Source organism: Ovis canadensis, chromosome 2, assembly GCF_042477335.2.
Source record: "Ovis canadensis isolate MfBH-ARS-UI-01 breed Bighorn chromosome 2, ARS-UI_OviCan_v2, whole genome shotgun sequence".
Lineage (NCBI taxonomy): Eukaryota > Metazoa > Chordata > Mammalia > Artiodactyla > Bovidae > Ovis > Ovis canadensis.
Window position 1 is genome coordinate 47453667 of NC_091246.1, and position 22662 is coordinate 47476328.

The following is a 22662-nucleotide window of genomic DNA, read 5'->3' on the forward strand; positions in this document are numbered from 1 at the left end:
GAAAACATCCAGTCATTTCAGCTTGTTTCCATCTACTTTCTGTTGGCAATACACAATACAGCGATCTGAAATGTCATTTTTGATCAAGTTAAATTTGAAGCAATCTCATTTGCACTGTCACTGACGAGTGGCTTGCTGCAGTAGAGTGCATGAATTTCAGCATCTGGGCCATGAATAGAGTGGTTCCTCTTTCTGGGAATAATGGCTTAGGCAAGCATTTTGGAAAAACAGAAAAGAACATGATACCATGCAGGTCCCTATGGGGCTCCTGGGCACAACTTTCTATGTCCCTCATTTCTTTGATTACTGGAAACAGCCTTCATTCAGCCTCTATGACCTCCCCTGAGTTCCAATGGGCAGATTCATGCAGTTGTTAATTAGGGAAGGGAGGGATGTGAGACCAGGAAGAAACAGTCAAGAGCAGCCTTTGAACAAAGACGTTCCCCCATCAATGGATATACACAACAATATCTTTGAGCTATTTCGCAGATATTGAAGCTGCCTCGAGGTGGGAGAAGTTAACGATTAATGACAGTATGCTGCCCACAAGTCTGGAGACCTCAGGCCAATTGGACCTGAAGGTTGACTCCATTTACCTCACCACCAAACCATCAGAAGAGCATCCATGAGCTGATCACATCCTCTTTGAACAACTGCTATAAAAACTCTCATTATCTTTCCAAAGTGTGGACACATGATTTTAAAAGCATTAATCCCACTGCAGCCCTCTTTGCCTGGCAAGGTAATAAAGATATCCTTTACCACTTCACCCCAAATTCTTGAGAGAGTCATTTCTTAGGCAGGTTGATAAGAAGTCTAGGGGTTCCCAAGGGGAGAGGGGTCTGGAATTCTCAAGGAAGAAGAAAGGACAAACTTCTTTTCCCTCTACATTCCTTAGGGTTATATAACAATAATGTATCCTTCCTGAGGACAGTCTCTGGATTAAACCTTCTGGCTAATCCTGTTATCTTAAAATGTAAATTATGGGAGTAGGTGTGGTGAGGTCTTTACGACCTCCAGACATTCTTTGGATTCATTGGAGAGTATATACCTCCATTGCTAACACTAGCAAGCAGGTACTCTTTCTACCCCCTCCTAATGTCTATGTCAGAAGATTTCTCTATCTCCTTTATACTTTAATAAAACCTTATTACACAAAAGCTCTGAGCCATCAAGCCTCATCTCTGACCCCGGATTGAATTCTTCTCCTCCAGAAGCCAAGAATCCCAGTATCTTTGCGTGATTCAACAACAGCCTTTCACTCTACCTCTTAGATTCAATTCAGCACCAGTATACAGAGAAACTGAGCTATTGGCCTCAAACAAAATATGTGTATGCTACTGTGCTTAGTCATTCAGTTGTGTCCAACTCTTTGGGACCTCATGGACTACAGCCTGCCAGTCTTCTGTCCATGGGGATTCTCCAGCCAAAAATGATAGGGGAAGCACACTGACTGAAACTGCCCATCCTGGCCAGACATCATAGTAAACATTTGCATAAGTTATTTTACAACAGAAGGTCCTGGTAAGGAACACAGAACTAATAAGCCACCATCAACAGGAAGAGTTTGGGAAAGGTCAAAAGGTGACACCATATGTCCAACCACCTCCCAGAATCCTTCTTGCTGGCATCCATCTTGGCTGAGCAATGAGTGTGCCACCCTGAAGGACTCTGAGTCAGAATGATTGGCCAAAGACAACCTGGAAACTAATCCCATCACCATAAAACCGGAGGCTGCAAGCCACGTGACAGCAGTTCTCCCGGGTTCCCTTAACCTACTGCTCTCTATCCAGGCACCCCTTCCCAATAAAATCTCCTTGCTTTATCAATCAGCACATGTGTCTCTTTGGACAATTTAATTCTGAGTGTTAGACAAGAGCCCACTTTCGGGCTCTGGAAGGAGTCCCCCTTCTGCAACAAGAATGCTGGCATAGGTTACTATGCCCTCCTCTAGGGGAATCTTCCCAACCCAGGGATCAAACCCAGGTCTCCTGCATTGCAGGCAGATTCTTTACCATCTGAGCCACCAGGGAAGCCCAAGAATACTTGAGTGGGTAGCCTATCCCCTTCTCCAAGGGATCTTCCCAATTCAGGAATTGAATTGGGATCTCCTGCATTGTAGGTGGATTCTTTATCAGCTGAGCCACCAGGGAAGCCCAAAGGTGTGTATACTTCCTTCTGCTGCTGCTGCCACTAAGTCGCTTCAATCGTGTCGGACTCTGTGCAACCCCATAGACGGCAGCCCACCAGGCTCCCCCATCCCTGGGATTCTCCAGGCAAGAATACTGGAGTGGGTTGCCATTTCCTTCTCCAGTGCATGAAAGTGAAAAGTGAAAGTGAAGTCGCTCAGTCATGTCCAACTCTTAGTGACCCCATGGACTGCAGCCTACCAGGCTCCTCCGCCCATGGGATTTTCCAGGCAAGAGTACTGGAGGGGGTTGCCATTGCCTTCTCCGATACTTCCTTCTAATCAACTTCAATTAGCTTCTGGTCAGAACCACACATTTCACTATCACACCTGTGTTTACAGATCACATGATTAAAGAGAACACAGCGATGTTGGAATCTGAAATAATTGTAAAAACAAAAGGCTATTTTTATATGCAAGATACAGAATGAAAGTCCAGCATGGTTTACCCTAAGATAGTCTTTGGTTTGGTTTTGCTTTTTTAACTTTCATCTGGAAAAACTTGGATAAACTGGATAAAGTTTCCTTAGGAGATTCTTTAGATGAAAAAAACGAAGTCATATTACAACATTCTTATTTAGAATATACAGATTTCAGCAATCTCATTTTTATGAGAAATATTTGGTAACATAATTCTAGGAAATATCAACTTAATATTAATGGAAACAAAAGCAGCCAATATCATTAGACTCTCTGCTTGGGTTCTGCCTGTCCCTGGAAACACATGGATCTACCCTGACTTCTCTGCTCATCCCTCTCAATATCCTTCACAGACCTCTTTTTTCTATTTATTGTAAAGTCTTCTCTAAGAAATAGTCTACTCCTTTTCATAAATTAATAGAAAACAAAATAAATACATAAATAAAATGTAAATGCAAAAAAATATATAAAATGAAAAATATTAAATGTGCAATAAATTCTAATAAATAAGTATTGTTATGTGTTGAATCACTGATGTATTTTAAAATCATCAGATACCTTCAATTTTGAATTTTTTGACTTTGGTTTATACAGGGGGTCAAATTTATAGATAGATACACACTCACACAATCAAATGTTATACATAGATTATTCTCTTATCACCTTTATATATCAGGTAGATGAAGTGATAGGCTATTATGTATAAAGCTCTTGGTGGATGCTGTAATATTCTAGTGAACATTCTAGAAGTTCAGTGACTTCTGGGCAAAATAAGAAACTAGGAATGTAAGACAGGCCACCTTCTTTAAAACCTGCGAATATCATAACATAGACCAAGGGAACTTTAACCATATATCAGGGAGTCCAACATGATTTTCATTGCTATATGATACACAAAATATTTTTTTAAAGCTAAAACTACTATATATGAAGCACCATCATCATCATTATGCTCATTCTGCTCATCCACATTTTATACTATCCATATTTTACCTCACAGTAATCTAGAGTGAACTAATATGTTCTCCAGCATTCACCAAGGCAAAGGAAATGCCAAAAAAGACTCCAAGATGCTGACTTTTAACAGAAAACACACGTAAATAATCCTTTAGAAGGAATATTGATAAACTGTGCTATCTAAAGCATGCTTTAGAAATGCGTCTGAAATCAGGTGGTAGCATCTAGAAATATTTAGTGAACTCTACATATACGCAATCAGAATAGCAGCAACCATTAAAAAAAACCTCATTAGCTGATTGCCACTCTCTTTAATTAATTTAAATTTAATTTAAATTTGCAAAGAGAGTAGTTTAAATATAGAAGGTAAGCTTTGTACTTAGCATTTTATAATGATGGCTTATCATACTCTGAGTTATTAATTTTTTAATTAAATATAATAGAAATAAGTTCATCTCAAACTTCAGGATTTTCCCGCCTAATGTTTATAAACTTTCCAGTGCTACCATACTGACAGTAGTAGAGTCCTGAATCATAAAACAATTTGACATATGCAAATTTGAAACACAACACACAAGCCCCTTGAGCTTCTTTAAACTAATAAAATATGGCTTATTTAGGTTTTACAATTTTAAGGCTACCACTGGAAAGTTTATATGATAAGCTGATATTAGAGTAACCATCAGACCAAAAATGGGTAATTTGATAATTTAATTGATCTCATTGAAATCTAGATTATGGATGATGCTTTGAGGAGTAAATATCTGCCCATAAAAATCCCTTTTCCTGGGCAAAGATCATAAAGGTGGAAAATTAACAGACATGCCTTTCCACCATGAGTTGAATGAGTTTCTTCACCTGTTTTCTTACTTTTCCCTGCCCATCGCTTACTAGGTTTTGGAATTTGATTCTTAAGGACACAGTAATTCAAGTTAGACTCAAACGCTAATCTTAGAAAATGTCAAAGAGAGAGAAACACAGTCAATCTCCTAGTAGTATCTCCAGAGTTTACAGCAGTGCTTTTACACGAGACAGTTAATTTTAACTTTTACTTTCTGAATAAATCTTTCATTTAAAAAAAATCTATATCTCTTAAAAAACATCAAAACATTTGAGCTTTGCGTGTATGTATTCATGTGTTTAAACCACTGAATTAATATTTGTGCAACAGAAAAAGTAATTTACTCAACAACATTCAAGTAGCAAAAGTGGATGAGTATCTTTCCAAAAAATAAATCACTAACTCCTTTCCCACTAATAGGAAGGGGATCTTTATTTTCAGTAGCAGTCTTCACCTGGTCTCCTCAGGCCAAGTCCTGGGATGAAGTCATTTTCCCATCACATCCTATGGCAGCTTCACATCTCACAGACATATGCAGTGGCCTATTCAGTTTTCCCCAGTGGCTGTGACCCTGGCTCTTCGTGTCTTGTTTTAGTTATTCCTGACCAGCACACTTGCTTAGTCACCCTTCTATAACCTGTTCTAAAACTAAAAACATAGATGAACAAGCAAACAGTTTCAGACTCACCATCCCTGCGATTAAGACTTGCAAAGCCAGGGCCATGGCTACTAGACAGCTCTGAGGAACTGGTGAAGGAAGCCCGGGGCAAGGAGGACGCCAGAGGAGCATCACAGTTATCTGGGGGGAAAAACACCACATTCTGGTTAACACACTGATTGACGCTTTTCTGTCTTCTCTTCCTGTCTTCTTCCTTCCCTTTTACTTTCATTTCCTTCTCATTCCCCTCCCACTCTCCATCTTTTTCATCCTTAATTTCCTTTCCTTTAATCAACAGGCTAGGAAAGCGTTAGAGCCTATAGCAAACATTAGTCTTGATCAGAGGTTTATTAGCAAATGTTTAACATCGGGCTGAGTGGTAGCATTTGTCACTTCCCCATGGTGTATATTGTTCCTCGTGCCAAGCAAGAGACTTGGGTTCAATCCCTTGGTCAGGAAGAACCCCCAGAGGAGGAAATGGCAACCCACTCCAGTATTCTGACCTGGCAAATTCCATGGACAGAGGAGTTACAATCCATGGAGTCATTAAAGGGTCAGATACGACTGAGCAACCAGACAACAAAAACACTGGTGTAAATACTTATACTGTGGTCAATTCAAGGCTATCAATGTGATGTCACTAATCATGAAGTTGGAAAGAGAATGTATGTATTACATCATGATATAGTATTTTCACCATGCAGATTCAAGGTATGTAAATAACCTCAAGAGATTAGATAAGAGTAAGATGCCATAAAATAAAGTAGCAAACACCCTCTTCCAACAACACAAGAGAAGACTCTACACATGGACAAAACCAGATGGTCAACACTGAAATCAGATTGATTATATTCTTTGCAGCCAAAGATGGAGAAGCTCTATACAGTTAGCAGAAACATCAGTTAGCTGACTGTGGCTCAGACCATGAACCCCTGATTGCCAAATTCAGACTTAAATTAAAGAAAGTAGGAAAAACCATTAGACCATTCATGTATGACCTAAACCAAATCCCTTATGATTATACAGTGGAATTGAGAAATAGATTTAAGGGACTAGATCTAATAGACAGAGTGCCTAATGAACTATGGATGGAGGTTCATAACATTGTACAGGAGACAGGGAGGAAGACGATCCCCAAGAAAAACAAATGTAAAAAAGTAAAATGGCTGTCTGAAGAAGCCTTACAAATAGCTGTGAAGAGAAGCCAAAAGCAAAGGAGAAAAGGAAAGATATACCCATTTGAATGCAGAGTTTCAAAGACTAACAAGGAGAGAAAAGAAAGCCTTCCTCAGTGATCAATGCAAAGACATAGAGGAAAGCAACAGAATGGGAAAAACAAGAGATCTTTTCAAGAAAAGTAGAGATACCAAGGGGATATTTCAGGCAAAGATGGGCTCAATAAAGCACAGAAATGGTATGGACTTAACAGAAGCAGATGATATTAAGAAGAGGTGGCAAGAATACACAGAAGAACTATACAAAAAAGATTTTCATGACCCAGAGAATCACGATGGTGTGATCATTCACCTAGAGCCAGACATCCTGGAATGTGAAGTCAAGTGGGCCTTAGAAAGCATCACTGCGAACAAAGCTAGTGGAGGTGATGGAATTCCAGTTGAGCTATTTCAAATCCTGGAAGATGATACTGTGAAAGTACTGCACTCAATATGCCAGCAAATTAGAAAAACTCAGCAGTGGCCACAGGATTGGAAAAGGTCAATTTTCATTCCGGTCCCAAAGAAAGGCAATACCAAAAATATGCTCAAACTACTGCACAAGTGCACTCATCTTACACGTTAGTAAAGTAATGCTCAAAATTCTCTAAGCCAGGCTTCAACAGTACGTGAACCATGAACTTCCAGATATTCAAGCTGGTTTTAGAAAAGTTAGAGGAACCAGAGATGAAATCGCCAACATCCGCTGGATCATTGAAAAAGCAAGAGACTTCCAAAAAAAATCTACATCTACTTTATTGACTATGATAAAGCCTTTGTGTGCACCACAACAAACTCTGGAAAATTCTTCAAGAGATGGGAATACCAGACCACCTGACCTGCCCCTTGAGAAATCTGTATGCAGGTCAGGAGGCAACAGTTTGAACTGGACATGGAACAAGAGACTGGTTCCAAATGGGAAAAGGAGTACGTCAAGGCTGTATATTGTCACCCTGCTTATCTAACTTCTATGCAGAGTACATCATAAGAAATGCTGGGGTAGATGAAACACAAGCTGGAATCAAGATTTCTGGGAGAAATATCAGTAACCTCAGGTATGCAGATGGCACCACTCTTATGGCAGAAAGTGAAGAAGAACTAAAGAGCCTCTTGATGAAAGTGAAAGAAGAGAGTGAAATAGTTGGCTTAAAACTCAACATTCAGAAAACTAAGATCATGACATCCAGTCCCATCATTTCATGCCAAATAGATGGGGAAACAATAGAAGCAGTGAGAGACTTTATTTTTTTGGGTCTCCAAAATTACTGCAGATGGTGACTGCAGCCATGAAATTAAAAGACATATACTCCTTGGAAGGAAAGTTCTGACCAACCTAGACAGCATATTAAAAAGCAGAGACATTACTTTGCCAACAAAGGTCTGTCTAGTCAAGGCTACGGTTTTTCCAGTAGTCACATATGGATGTGAGAGTTGGACTATAAAGAAAGTGAAATGAAGTGAAGTCACTCAGTCATGTCCAACTCTTTGCGACCCCATGGACTGTAGCCTACCAGGCTCCTCCCTCCATAGGATTCTCCAAGCAAGAGTACTGGAGTGGGCTGCCATAAAGAAAGCTGAGTGCCAAAGAACTGATACTTTTGAACTGTGGTATTGGAGAAGACTCTTGAGAGTCCCTTGGACTGCAAGGAGATCCAACCAGTCCATCCTAAAGGAGATCAGTCCTGAGTGTTCATTGGAAGGACTAATGCTGAAGCTGAAACTCCAGTACTTTGGCCACCTGATGCGAAGAACTGACTCATTTGAAAAGACCCTGATGTTGGGAAAGATTGAAGGCAGGATGAGAAGGGGATGAAAGGGGATGAGATTGTTATATGGCATTACTGACTCAATGGACACGAGTTTGAGTAGGCTCCAGGAGTGGTTGATGGACAGGGAGGCCTGGCATGCTGCAGTCCATGGGGTCATAAAGAGTTGGACATGACTGAGTGACTGAACCGAACTGAACTGAAGATGCCATGAAATAAAGTAAGAAGTGTCAAAATTTCAGAATGTATTACTTTGTTTTTATATGATTTACTTTATTATGCTAATTTAATTATTAAATTAATAAGTAATTTAATTTTATAATGATTGTATTTTCATACAAAATTCACTGAAATTTAATGATTAGGTTTTGATAGCTGCCTAAAATTGGCTCCAGCACAATACTCTCCAATGGGAATATATTAAAACTACTTCCTTGAAAGTCAGAAAGAACACCTTAACCACTGTTTCTATTGAACACTGCACTAAAAGTCCTATTAGGATATAAATGAAAATTTAGAAAATAAAAGCACAAAATTGGCAGGAAAAAAGGACCTGTTATCATTTCTGATGTTATAATTATATAGGTAGAAATTCTGAAAGTCATGGGCTAGCTTCATATTTCCTTATACAAAAGCTGATTACATTGCTAAACTCGTTCATGGTTAGAAAATAAATTAAATAGAATAGCAAACGGTAACAAAATGTATAAAATACCTAAGAATGAATCTTACAGAATTTGCAAGACATTTATGGAGATTATGATAAAATTGTACTGAAAGACATTAAAGAATAACTACCAGACCACCTGACCTGCCTCTTGAGAAACCTATATGCAGGTCAGGAAGCAACAGTTAGAACTGGACATGGAACAACAGACTGGTTCCAAATAGGAAAAGGAGTACGTCAAGGCTGTATATTGTCACCCTGCTTATTTAACTTCTATGCAGAGTGCATCATGAGAAATGCTGGACTGGAAGAAGCACAAGCTGGAATCAAGATTGCTGGGAGAAATATCAATAACCTCAGATATGCAGATGACACCACCCTTATGGCAGAAAGTGAAGAAGAACTAAAGGGCCTTTTGATGAAAGTGAAAGAGGAAAGTGAAAAAGTTGGCTTAAAGCTCAACATTCAGAAAATGAAGATCATGGCATCCGGTCCCATCACTTCATGGCAAATAGATGGGGAAACAGTGGAAACAGTGTCAGACTTTATTTTTGGGGTCTCCAAAATCACTGCAGATGGTGATTGCAGCCATGAAACTAAAAGATGCTTACTCCTTGGAAGGAAAGTTATGACCAACCTAGACAGCATATTAAAAAGCAGGGACATTTCTTTGCCAACAAAGATCCATCTAGTCAAGGCTATGGTTTTTCCAGCAGTCATGTATGGATGTGAGAGTTGGACTGTGAAGAAAGCTGAGAGCTGAAGAATTGATGCTTTTCAACTGTGGTGTTGGAGAAGACTCTTGAGAGTCCCTTGGACTGCAAGGAGATCCAACCAGTCCATTCTAAAGGAGATCAGTCCTGGGTGTTCTTTGGAAGGACTAGTGCTAAAGCTCAAACTCCAATACTTTGGCCACCTCATGCAAAGAGTAGACTCATTTGAAAAGACTGATGCTGGGAGGGATTGGGGGCAGGAGGAGAAGGGGGAGACAGGATGAGATGGCTGGATGGCATCACCGACTCGATGGACGTGAGTTTAAGTGAACTCCAGGAGTTGGTGATGGACAGGGAGGCCTGGCCTGCTGCGATTCATGGGGTCACAAAGAGTTGGACATGACTGAGCAAATGAACTGAACTGAACTGAACATAAGCTCAGACTACAATGATCGCAAACAGGAAGATAGTATATCTAAGATATCAGTTTTCCCTAGTTTGAACTGAAGATTCATTAGAGGTTCAATCAAAAGCCCAGGAGGGTTTTTCATAGAACTTGAAACACTGAACCACACAGTTCAAGGATTCTTAAGAACATGCAGTACAGATACGATTTAGCAGGTTTGTTAAGATGAAAAGAAAATATTACATCTTAATTTTCACTAACCTCTAGCTAAACTCTTGCATATTCTTCAATCACAAATGTAGACCAAAGAGACTGTTCAGTAGTGCTATGCATTTGTTACCAACATAAGTTACAGATACCTAGAAATATTGTTTATGGTCCTCCTTACTTCAAAATAACAGTATTTATTAAAATCACCACTAGATCTTTTTATTTAATGCTTAATAATTAAGACATATTATAATTTCTAATATATTGATATCAGTATCTCAATATAACTATTTACTTTGTAACCAGATGTATACATTTTATGCATTTACAAGCATTGCTCTGAAAAGCCGTCACAGCTTCAGCAAAGTGCCAGAATCCATGGCACAAAGAAGAGCAAAGAATCTCCCATAGTGAGTGTGTGCATTATAGGTACGAAGCTGTTAAGACATTACTGGGACATTATCATTACTGGGACATTTTTCAGAAAATTCCAGAAGATGGGGATCATCCACAATCCATAGTCAGCTGTTCTAACTCAAATGTTAACACGACACTTTCTCAGGGGTGACAGCCTGTTGAGCAGATGGAGCCTGCATCATTTCCTCCTTTAAATAAAGGGGTTCCTGGGATCTAAGTAACCTCCTCAAAGTCACAAAGCTGTTTGAGGATAAGTGAGGATTATTTCCATCAACTGCTTAACTTGGAAAGCCTGTTCCTTTCCCAGCTTCCACCTCACCCCAGCACAGCTTTCTAAATCTGGCCAGATACTCCCCACGTAAGCACATCTTTCTCATCTCACCATTTTGGGATCTCTCCTTACTGAATTGTAAACTTAACGAGGACCAAGTGTGGATTCTGGAGCCAGATGGGGTGTGGGTTTGGCGTTTACCACGCTGCCTACTATTGGGATGTCAGTGGCCTTCCCTAAGCTTCAGTTATATCATCTGTACAATGAGGATATTACACCACTGAATAACACAACTGGACAAAAGGAAATCATACAACTATAGAGTTTCTATGAGGACTAAAGTATTTGTTTTTATTACTTTCAGTATGGTAACACAAGTCATCAAATAAACTTCTTCAAAATAGTCTATAAGCATATTTTCCCCATAGAGAGATATATAAGGCAGCATTCAGAGTTCCAAGTCATATTTTCATTTTTTATTATTTCTTCAAAAGAAACCATATGAATCTTAGTCTTTTTTAAAAAGAGTGAGATGTTATCACTTTTGTGATACAATATTTGTTTTTGAGAAACAATTTTAAAAGTAATAGCTTTCTTTGCAACCCTAATTGTTCCAATTCAATTTCACACAGTCAAATCTGAGAATGCACACGATCAAAAAACATTACCATGTCCCATTACATAGAAGAGCAACTCTGCATATGCTTTCCATGCATTCACTGTGTTTCTAAGTAAATAATATTCAAGCAACATGAAGGCTCAGATGCCACCCAAAATCTCCCTAACTATTGTTTTCTATCTGAAATGTCTATATTTTATGCTATAATTCCTGGAGACAAAATTGTAAAGACCCAATTTAATTTTTGTCTGGAATTATTAAAAAATATTTGATTTCCACTGATTATCATTCTTATCAATATTCTGATAAATACTGTTTCTATCCCCCAATAAGGATGAATCCCGAAATGCTTCAAAGCTACAAGAATTATTCATAAACAATTGTTTTTAACAACTGAGATAGCAAAACAATTGGTAAGTACAACTATTTACCACCTAGGCAGGAAAAAGAAGTGAGTACAAGTAATAAACTTATAAGAATTAACAAGTGAAAATAGATAATATTACAGTTAAATAGGCTAAAGTAAGTTTATTTCTCTTTGTAATAACCACTCATAATAATAACCACTTTGTAATAACCAGGCATACTCCCTGGAATGAAAAGGACACTGTGTTGTGCTTAATCCACATAACTGGGGTTCCATTTTCATGCAGATTCCAAATCCATGTCTTCACTACTTTGGACTCCAGTTCTGAATTTAGCCAACTGTTCTAGGGGCACTGGCCAATTTCTAACCCTCAGCTACACAGTGCAGGGGAGTTGATGAACCCTTGGAATCTACAGGACATTCTAAGCTTATAAGACTGGCATGCAGGACACTCTAGCAACCCTTGCATAATTTTCCAGCTTCAGTCATCTGCCACCACCCTCACTTGCTCCCAAAAATATGTGCGGCAGCAGGTCCCAGTGTGTTCATATCTGCAGCTATCCAATATGGGTCTACCTTTGGCACCTTTCTGCATGCCATGAGCTTGCATAACTATATTAGATCCAGTTGTTTAATTTCATGACCCTCAATGCCCACTCTGGTAGGAAATAGGGTGGAGGACAGCAGAGGTGATTTCTAATTTCTTGCTTTTTCCAATAAGTTATGCATTCTAATAGTAGAGCATCCTTGGTGGCTCAGACAGTAAAGAATGTGCTTGCAATGCAGAAGACCTGGGTTCCATCTCCAGGCTGGGAAGATCCTCTGGAGAAGGGAATGGTCACCCACTCCAGTATTCTTGCCTGGAGAATTCCACAGACAGAGGAGCATGGTGGGCTACAGTTCATGGGGTCACAAAGAGTCAGACACAACTGAGCAACTCACACTTCCACTTTTCTAATAGTAGAACATATTTATATCTTCGCCAGAACAAAGTCAGAAAGGGAGCATTAGACCATGTTCCTGGTTAATTTATTTAATTCACACATGCATATGTATTATGCCTAGCCATTAGCAGAGTCCAAAGATGAGCACGTTTATTTTTACTTCTTTGTTGTTCAGCCCCTTAGTTGTGTCTGACTCTGCAACTCCATGGAGTGCAGCATACCAGACTGCCCTGTTCTTCACCATCTCCCGGAGCTTGCTCGAACTCATGTCCATTGAGTCAGTGATGCCGTCCAACCATCTCATCCTCTGCCTTGCCCTTCTCCTCCTGCCTCCAACCTTTCCCAGCATCAGGGTCTTTTCTAATGAGTCAGCTCTTCACATCAGGTGGCCAAAGTATTGGAGCTTCAGCTTCAGTATCGTTTCTTCAATTACAAATAAATATTCTTTCCCTCCCTAATTTTGCATCATAATCATTTCATCAAGTCATAAACACTCCTTTCTTTAATGAAGACTCTTGGTTATCAGTTCAGCTCAGTCACTCAGTCATGTCCTACTCTTTGTGACCCCATGGACTGCAGCACGCCAGGCCTCCCTGTCCATCACCAACTCGCAGAGTTTACTCACACTCATGTCTATTGAGTCAGTGATGCCATCCAACCATCTCATCCTCTGTCATCCCCTTCTCCTCCTGCCCTCAATCTCTCCCAGCATCAGGGTCTTTTCAAATGAGTCAGCTCTTCACATCAGGTGGCCAAAGTACTGGAGTTTCAGCTCCAACATCAGTCTTTCCAATGAACACCCAGGACGGATCTCCTTTAGGATGGACTGGTTGGACTCCTTGCAGTCCAAGGGACTCTCAAGAGTCTTCTCCAACACCACAGTTCAAAAGCATCAATTCTTTGGTACTCAGCTTTCTTTATAGTCCAACTCTCACATCCATACATGACTGCTGGAAAATGCCAAGGAGTAAGTGTCTTTTAATTTCATGGCTGTAGTCACCATCTGCAGTGATTTTGGAGCCCCACAAAAATAAAGCCTCAACACCGTTTCCATTGTTTCCCCATCTATTTGCTGTGAAGGGATGGGACAGAATGCCATGATCTTAGTTTTCAAAAGTGTCAGTTCTTCGACGCTCAGCCTTCTTTTACTTCTTTAGGCTCCTTTTAACAAATAAATCTAGACCTGAAAGTTGCATGTAAAATTATTCTTCAGGGTTAAAATTTTCACTTTTCACTGTAAATCAAATAGCAACATTACAACAACAGTCTGTCATTAATTTTAGTGCTGCAACATAGCAATGTAATACCCATTAATTAAAACTATTACTAGGTTGCCTGTGGTATAAATCCAAAACAATCATTGTTATTATAATTAAATTATACATCATGTTCCCCACAGTGGTTTCATACTGGTAGAGTTTTCTTTTTCAGATCACTGCATCTGTTAAATACCTTGCATATTTTTTGAGAAAAGTTTAAATTATAAAATAGTGCATTCCAAAGTCTGATATCTAAATGGCAGAGAATATGTAGCTAGGTAAGTACTTTTAATAAAAAGTACTTCCTGCCTAGTGATCTGATTTTGAACTTCAAGAAAATCAGGAACTCTAACACAAAAAGTCAGTTTTGAAAACCCTTCCTCTTAGAGCTGAAATCAATGAATTTGAAAATAGGAAGTCATGGAGAAAAGTCAATGAACCAACAACTAACTCTTTGAAAGATTAATAGAACTGAAAATCCTTTGGCCAGACTAGTTTAGATTAAAAAGCCACAACTTATTAATATCTACAGATTCCATGGAGATTAAAAGGACAATAAAGGAATAGTATGAGAAACTCTATGTCCATAAATTTGATCATCTAGATGAAATGGACCAATTCCTTGAAAATATAATTTATATCTAATAAAGAATTTGAAACAATAATTCAAATATTTGTTTTCAAATATTTTTTTAAAATATATAATAATAACCTTCCAAAACAGAAAGCACCAAGTCCAAATGGCTTCACTGGTGAATTCTGCAAAACATTTAAGGAAGAAATCATGCCACATCTCCATAATCCCTTTTAGAAAATAAAAGCAGAGGGAATAATTTATGCCTTATTCCATGAGGCCCATATTACCACAATATAAAAACCAGTCACAGATACTACAAGAAAAAAACCCTACATACCAATATTTCTTATGAACACAGATGCAAAATCCTCAACAATACATTAGCAATCAAATCCAACAATGTACAAGGATAATTACATACTGCAAACAAGTAGAATTTGACCCAGGTATGCAGGGCTGGTTTAACATTCAAAAATCAATTTATATAATCCTTCATATGAACAAGCATAGATGCAGAAAAGCATCTGACAAAATCCAACACCTATTAATGGCAAAAACTCTTGGTACACTTGGAATAAAGGTAAACACCCTCAAGTTGATAAAGAATATATACAAAAAACTTACAGCTAACACTACACTTACTGGTGAAAAATTTGAAGTTTTCCCACTAAGATAAAGAAGTAGGCAATGATTTTCCGTCTCAAAACACCTTTTTCAAATCCTACTGGAAGCTTATTTAATACAATTGAACAAGAAAAGGAAATTTAAAAAGACACAGATTAGGAAGGAAAACTCTGTCTTTGTTCATGGATGACAGGATTATCTCTATAAAAAAATCTAAAAGAATAGAAAAAAAGAACTTCTGAAATTGAGAAGTGGTTATAACAAAGCCAAAGGATACATGTTAACATACAAAATCAATTGCGTTTCAATATACCACCAATTTACAAATGGAATTAAGGATCTGAAACACAATGCCATTTATATTCAGTTCTGTTCAGTTCAGCTCAGTCACTCAGTCGTGTCCGACTCTTTGCAACCCATGGACCACATCATGCCAGGTCTCCCTGACCATCATCGACTCACAAAGCCTACTCAAACTCATGTCCATCGAGTCAGTGATGCAATCCAGCCATCTCATCCTCTGTCATCCCCTTCTCCTCCTGCCTTCAATCTTTCCCAGCATCACAGTCTTTTCCAGTGAGTCAGCTCTTTGCATCAGATGGCCAAAGTATTGGAGTTTCAGCTTGAACATCAGTCCTTCCAATGAACACCCAGTAGAGATCTCCTTTAGGATGGACTGGTTGGATCTCTTTGCAGTCCAAGGGACTCTCAAGAGTCTTGTTCAACACCACAGTTCCAAAAGCATTAATTCTTCAGCATTCAGCCTTCTTCACAGTCCAACTCTCACATCCATACATGACTACTGGAAAAACCATAGCCTTGACTAGATGGACCTTTGTTGGCAAAAAATGTCCCTGCTTTTTAATGTGCTGTCTAGGTTGGTAATAGCTTTCTTTCCAAGAAGTAGGCGTCTTTTACTTTCATGGCTGCAGTCACCATGTGCAGTGATTTTGGAGCCTTCAAAAATAAAGTCTCTCACTGTTTCCCCATCTATTAGGCATGAAGTGATAGGACCAGATGCCATGATCTTAGTTTTCTGAATGCTGAGTTTTAAGCCAACTTTTTCACTCTCCTCTTTCACTTTCATCAAGAGACTCTTTAGTTCTTCACTTTCTGCCATAAGGGTGGTGTCATCTGCATACCTGAGGCTATTGATGTTTCTCCCGGCAATCTTGATTCCAGCTTGTGTTTCATCTACCCCAGCATTTCTCATGATGTACTCTGCATATAAGTTAAATAAGCATGGTGACAATATACAGCCTTGATGTACTCCTTTTCCTATTTGGAACCTGTCTGTTGTTCCATGTCCAGTTCTAACTGTTGCTTCCTAACCTGCATACAGATTTCTCAAGAGGCAGGTCAGGTGGTCTGTTATTCACATATCTTTTAGAATTTTCCACAGTTTATTGTGATCCACACAAAGGCTTTGGCATAGTCAATAAAGCAGATGTAGATGTTTTTCAGAACTCTCTTGCTTTTGTGATGATCCAGTGGATGTTGGCAATTTCATCTCTGGTTCCTCTAACTTTTCTAAAGCCAGTTTGAACATCTGGAAGTTCACGGTTCTTGTACTGCTGAAGCTTGGCTTGGAGAATTGTGAGCATTACTTTACTAGCATGTGAGATGAGTGCAATTGTGTGGTGGTCTGAGCATTCTTTGGCATTGCGTTTCTTTGGGATTGGAATGAAAACTGACCTTTTCCAGTCCTGTGGCCACTGCTGAATTTTCCTAATTTGCTGGCATATTGAGTGCAGCACTTTCACAGCATCATCTTTTAGGATTTGAAATAGCTCTACTGGAATTCCATAAACTCCTTTAGCTTTGTTCATGGTGATGCTTTCTAAGGCCCACTTGACTTCACATTCCAGGATGTCTGGCTCTAGGTGAGTAATCACATCATCGTGATTCTCTGGGTCATGATGGTCTTTTTTGTACAGTTCTTCTGTGTATTCTTGCCACTTCTTCTTAATATCACCTGCTTCTGTTAGGTCCATACCATTTCTGTGCTTTATTGAGTCCATCTTTGCCTGAAATGTTCCCTTGGTATTTCTAATTTTCTTGAAGAGATCTCTATACTTTCCCATTCTATTGTTTACCTCTATTTCTTTGCATTGATCACTGGGGAAGCCTTTCTTCTCTCTCCTTGCTATTCTTTGAAACTGCATTCAGATGGGTATATCTTTCCTTTTCTCCTTCGCCTTTGACTTCTCTTCTTTTCACAGCAATTTGTAAAGCCTCCTTAAACAACCATTTTACTTTTTTGCATTTGTTTTCCTTGGGGATGGTCTTCATCCCTGTCTCCTGTAACAGCGTCATAAACCTCCATCCATAGTTCATCAGGCAGTTTGTCAGATCTAGTCCCTTAAATCTATTTCTCAGTTCCACTATTTCAAATGTATTTCAAATTCCATAATCATAAGGGATTTGATTTAGGTCATACCTGAATGGTCTAGTGGTTTTCCCTACTTTCTTCAGTTTAAGTCTGAATTTGGCAATAAGGAGTTGGAGCGGTGAGTGGTGGAGCAGCCAAGAGGTGATACCCCACAACCAATGTAAGGAGCAGCGGCTGAGCTTTGCGGGAGCAGCCATAGATACGCCACGTCCAAGGTAAGAGAAACCCCGATAAGACTGTAGGCACTGACAGAGGGCATCAGAAGGCAGACAGACTGAAACCACAGTCCCAGACAACTAATCAATCTAATCACATGGACCACAGCCTTGTCTAACTTAACGAACCTAACCCATGCCATGTAGGGTCACCCAAGATAGACGGGTCATGGTGGAGAGGTCTGACCACACTGGAGAAGGGAATGGCAAGCCACTTCAGTACTCTTGCCTTGAGAACCCCATGAACAGTATGAAAAGGCAAAAATATAGGACACTGAATGATGAACTCCCCAGGTCATTAGGTGCCCAATATGCTACTGGAGATCGGTGCAGAACTAACTCCAGAAAGAATGAAGAGACAGAGCCAAAGCAAAAACAACACCCAGTTGTGGATGTGACTGGTGATAGAAGCAAGGTCTGATACTGTAAAAGAGCAATATTGCATAGGAACCTGGAATGTCAGGTCTATGAACCAAGGCAAATTGGAAGTGGTCATATAGGAGACGGTAAGAGTGAACGTCGACATTTTAGGAATCAGTGAACTAAAATGGACTGGAATGGGTGAATTTAACTCAGATGACCATTATATCTACTACTGTGGACAAGAATCCCTTAGAGGAAATGGAGTAGCCATCATGGTCAACAAAAGAGTCGGAAATGCAGTACTTGGAATGAATCTCAAAACTGACAGAATGATCTCTGTTCATTTCCAAGGCAAATCATTGAATATCATGGTAATCCAAGTCTATGCCCTGACCAGTAATTCTGAAGAAGCTGAAGTTGAATGGTTCTATGAAGACCTACAAGACCTTTTAGAACTAACACCCAAAAAAGATGTCCTTTTCATTATACAGACTGGAATGCAAAAGTAGGAAGTCAAGAAACACCTGGAGTAACAGGCAAATTTAGCTTTGGAATACAGAATGAAGCAGGTCAAAGGCTAATAGAATTTTGCCAAGAGAACACACTGGTCACAGCAAACACCCTCTTCCAACAACACAAAAGAAAACTCTACACATGCACATCACCAGATGGCCAACACCAAAATCAGACTGATTATATTCTTTGCTGCCAAAGATGGAGAAACTCTATACAGTCAGCAAAATAATACCGGGAAGTGACTGTGGCTCAGATCATGAACTCCTTATTGCCATTTATATTAGCACCTAAAAATAAAAATACTCAGGTATAAATCTATCAAAATATGTACTCGATCTATTTGAGGAAGGGCTTCCTTAGTGGCTCAGATGCTAAAAATCTACCTACTATGCAGAAGACCTGGGTTCAACCCCTGGGTCATGAAGTCCCCTGGAGAAGGAAATAGCTACCCACTCCAGTATTCTTGCCTGCAGAATTCCATGGACAGAGAAGCCTGGTGGGCTACAGTCCATGAGGTCACAAACAATCACACATGTTTGAATGACTAAAACAACAACACAATTTGACAAAAACTATAAGACTCTGATGAATGAAATCAAAGAAAAGCTAAATATCAATACATGGAGAGATACTCCATGTTCATGGACAATAATACTCAATATTGCCAAGATATCAATTTTTTCCAACTTGATCATAGATTCAAGGCAATCTCAGTCAAAATTCTAGCAAATTATTTTGTGGATATCATCAAATCTATTCTAAACTTTGTGGGATGAGGCAAAAGACACAGAATAGTCAACACAATATTAAAGAAGTTGTATGAATGATACTACCTGATTGTAAGATTTACCATCAAATTACAGCAGTCAAGACAGGATATTGGCAAAAGAACTGACCAACAGAAACAGAATAGAGAGCCCAGAAGTAGATCTAGAGAAATACAATCAATGTACCTTTACCAAAGGAGCAAAGGCAACACAACAGAGTAAAGAGAGTCTTTTCAACAAATGGTACTGGAACAAATGGACTTCTGTAAGCAAAAACATGAATCCAGACACAGACTTTTCACCTTTAAAAAATTAATTCAAAAGAGATCACAGGTATAACTGTAAAGCACAAAGCTATAAAACTTCTTGAAGGTAACATAGGAGAAAATCTAGATGAAAGTGTGTTCTGCAAAGATTTTGCAAATACAAAGGCACAATCCATGAAAAAATTCATAAGATGGACTTTATTAAAATTAAAAATGCCTGCTCTGCAAAAGACACTGTCAACAGAAATAAAACACAAGCCAAAAGATGGGAGAAAATATTTGCAAAAGATACATCTGACAAAGGACTGTTATCCAAATTATGCAAAGAACTCAAACTCAATGATAAGAAAACAAACAAATCCATTTTAAAATGGTCCATCAGCAGATGAATGGATAAGAAAGCTGTGGTACATATACACAATGGAGTATTACTCAGCCGTAAAAAAGAGTTCATTTGAATCAGTTCTGATGAGATGGATGAAACTGGAGCCGATTATACAGAGTGAAGTAAGCCAGAAAGAAAAACACCAATACAGTATACTAACACATATATATGGAATTTAGGAAGATGGCAATGACGACCCTGTATGCAAGACAGGGAAAGAGACACAGATGTGTATAACGGACTTTTGGACTCAGAGGGAGAGGGAGAGGGTGGGATGATTTGGGAGAATGCCATTCTAACATGTATACTATCATGTGAATTGAATCGCCAGTCTATGTCTGACGCAGGATGCAGCATGCTTGGGGCTGGTGCATGGGGATGACCCAGAAAGATGTTATGGGGAGGGAGGTGGGAGGGGGGTTCATGTTTGGGAATGCATGTAAGAATTAAAGATTTTAAAATTAAAAAAAATAAATAAAATAAAAAAAATAAAAATAAAAATAAAATAAAATGGTCCAAAGGTGACTTTAACAGACATTTCACCAAAGAAGATACACAGATGACAAAGAAACATGTGAAAAGATACTCCATGTTATATGTCTTCAGAGAAATGCAAATTAAAATAACAATAAGATACCACTGCAATCCTATGAAAATGGTCAAAATCCGGAACACAAATGAAACCAAATGCTGTTGAGGATGTAGAGCAATAGAAACTCTCATTTATTGCTGGTGGGGATGCAAAATGGTGCAGCCCTTTTGGAAGACCATCTGGCCAAGTTTTTATAATACTCAACATATTCGTACCATGCAATGTAAAACCTCCTCCTTGGTATTTACTCAAAATGGTTGAACATTCATGTCTACACTATAACATGCACAAAAATGTTTATAGCAGCTTTAGCCATTCATCTGTAACATTTGGAAGTAACCAAGACATCTTTTAGTAGGGAATGGATATACATACTGTAGTACATCCATACAGTGAAATATTAGTAACAAAAAAGAAATGATCCATCAATTAATAAAAGGACACAGGAGAAACTTAAATGCATATTACTAAGTGAAAGAAACCAGTCTTAAAAGCATGAGAAATGTAAGAGTTTAGCTACATGATATCCTAGAAAAACCAACAGTATGGAGCCAGTAAAACGATGAGTGACTGCCAGTGTTTAGATGGGAAAAGAAATGAATAGGAGCATGAGGGATTTTTTTTAGAGCAGTAAAACTATTCTGTACAATAATGTAACCCTGGATACATGAAATTATACATTTGTTCCACAGAATGTACAACAAGAAGAACAAACCATAAAGTATGGACTTGGGGAGATTATCACATTAGTATAGGTCCATTAATTATAAAAAATGCACCACTCTGAGAAGGCTGCCAATAACAGAGGGGCTAAGCATGTGTGAGAGAAGGGGCTATTTGGAAAATCTCTGTACTTTCTGTTCAATTTTACATAAGCCTAAAATTGTTCTAAAAAATAAAGTTTGCTCTTTTAAAAGGACAGGGGAGCTTTCTCTTTATCAAGAACCCTGAGAATTCACTTAAAAACAAAAGTTATAATTGACCTATTTGGCCCACAGTCTCCTTATCCCGCAAGTCTGTTCTCTCTGTTTCTGTTGCCATTGCTGCTCTGCAGTTCATTAGTACCGTCTCTCTAGAGTCCATATATATGCACTAATATATGAGATTTGTCTTTCTGTTTCTGACTTACTTTACTCGTACAACAGGCTCTAGGTTCATCCACCTCATTAGGGCTGAGTCAAATGTGTTCCTTTTTATGGCTAATATTCCACTGTATGCATATACCACAGCTTCTTTATCCAGTCATCTGTCAAGTGGGTGGGTGGTTTAAGAGGGAGAGAACACATTTATATCTATGGCTGATTCATGCTGGCTATATGGCAAAATGTCAACACTATTGTAAAACAATAATCCTCCAATCAAAAATAAATTTAATTTAAAAATAAAGGCTATATTTAAATAACACTGAGAAAAGATATAACATTTCCATTGATTTTTTTTTCTGTGTTACATATCCAGGAGCCTTTTTATAAAACTTACTTCTTACTCTTAGCCTGGCAACTGAAAGAATCCAGTATATCCCTTCATGGTTTTAAAATTATGCAAAATGGTGTGACTTTATCAACCTTCAGATGAATCAAATACCTGGAAAGAGAATGGTTCCAGTTTTCATGGACTGTCCTCTTCAGCACCCTAAGCAGCCAAAGATTTAAACCTGTTTGAAAGGTCAATTTTAATTATCTCAATTATTATTCACCCATGGCCACTGAAAAATTATATTCGACAAAATGAACAGATTCTCCATGATGGGAGTGGTTCTAAAATTACAACTCATGCCAGTTTAATGAATCAACCTGTTTCTCATACAGGATCAGCAATTTTTAAAAAATTATCTTTATTTCTATCACAGTGCCTGGTACATGGTAGGCATTTGATAAATGTTAGCTGAATTAAATTGATCACAAGTCTGAGAGAACTTTCTTAAATCTCCATATCCTAGTTATATTTCAACCCTGACATATATTGAGCTTAAAACATTGAAACAGCCAAGCTCATCCTAACCGCAAATTCATGCGGCCTTAATGTCCACGGAGGTGGAGTAGGTGTGT

The 22662-nt window shown here is 38.7% G+C and overlaps 1 protein-coding gene across 1 annotated transcript in view; it reads right to left on the bottom strand.

Moving 5' to 3' along the window:
* LOC138432626 (contactin-associated protein-like 3) overlaps positions 1–22662 on the bottom strand; it is a 246906-nt gene that overhangs the window by 198996 nt on the left and 25248 nt on the right. The window contains exon 2 of the mRNA XM_069574064.1: positions 5095–5205. Coding sequence (XP_069430165.1) covers positions 5095–5205 — 111 coding nt within the window. The remainder of the gene's footprint in view (positions 1–5094; positions 5206–22662) is intronic.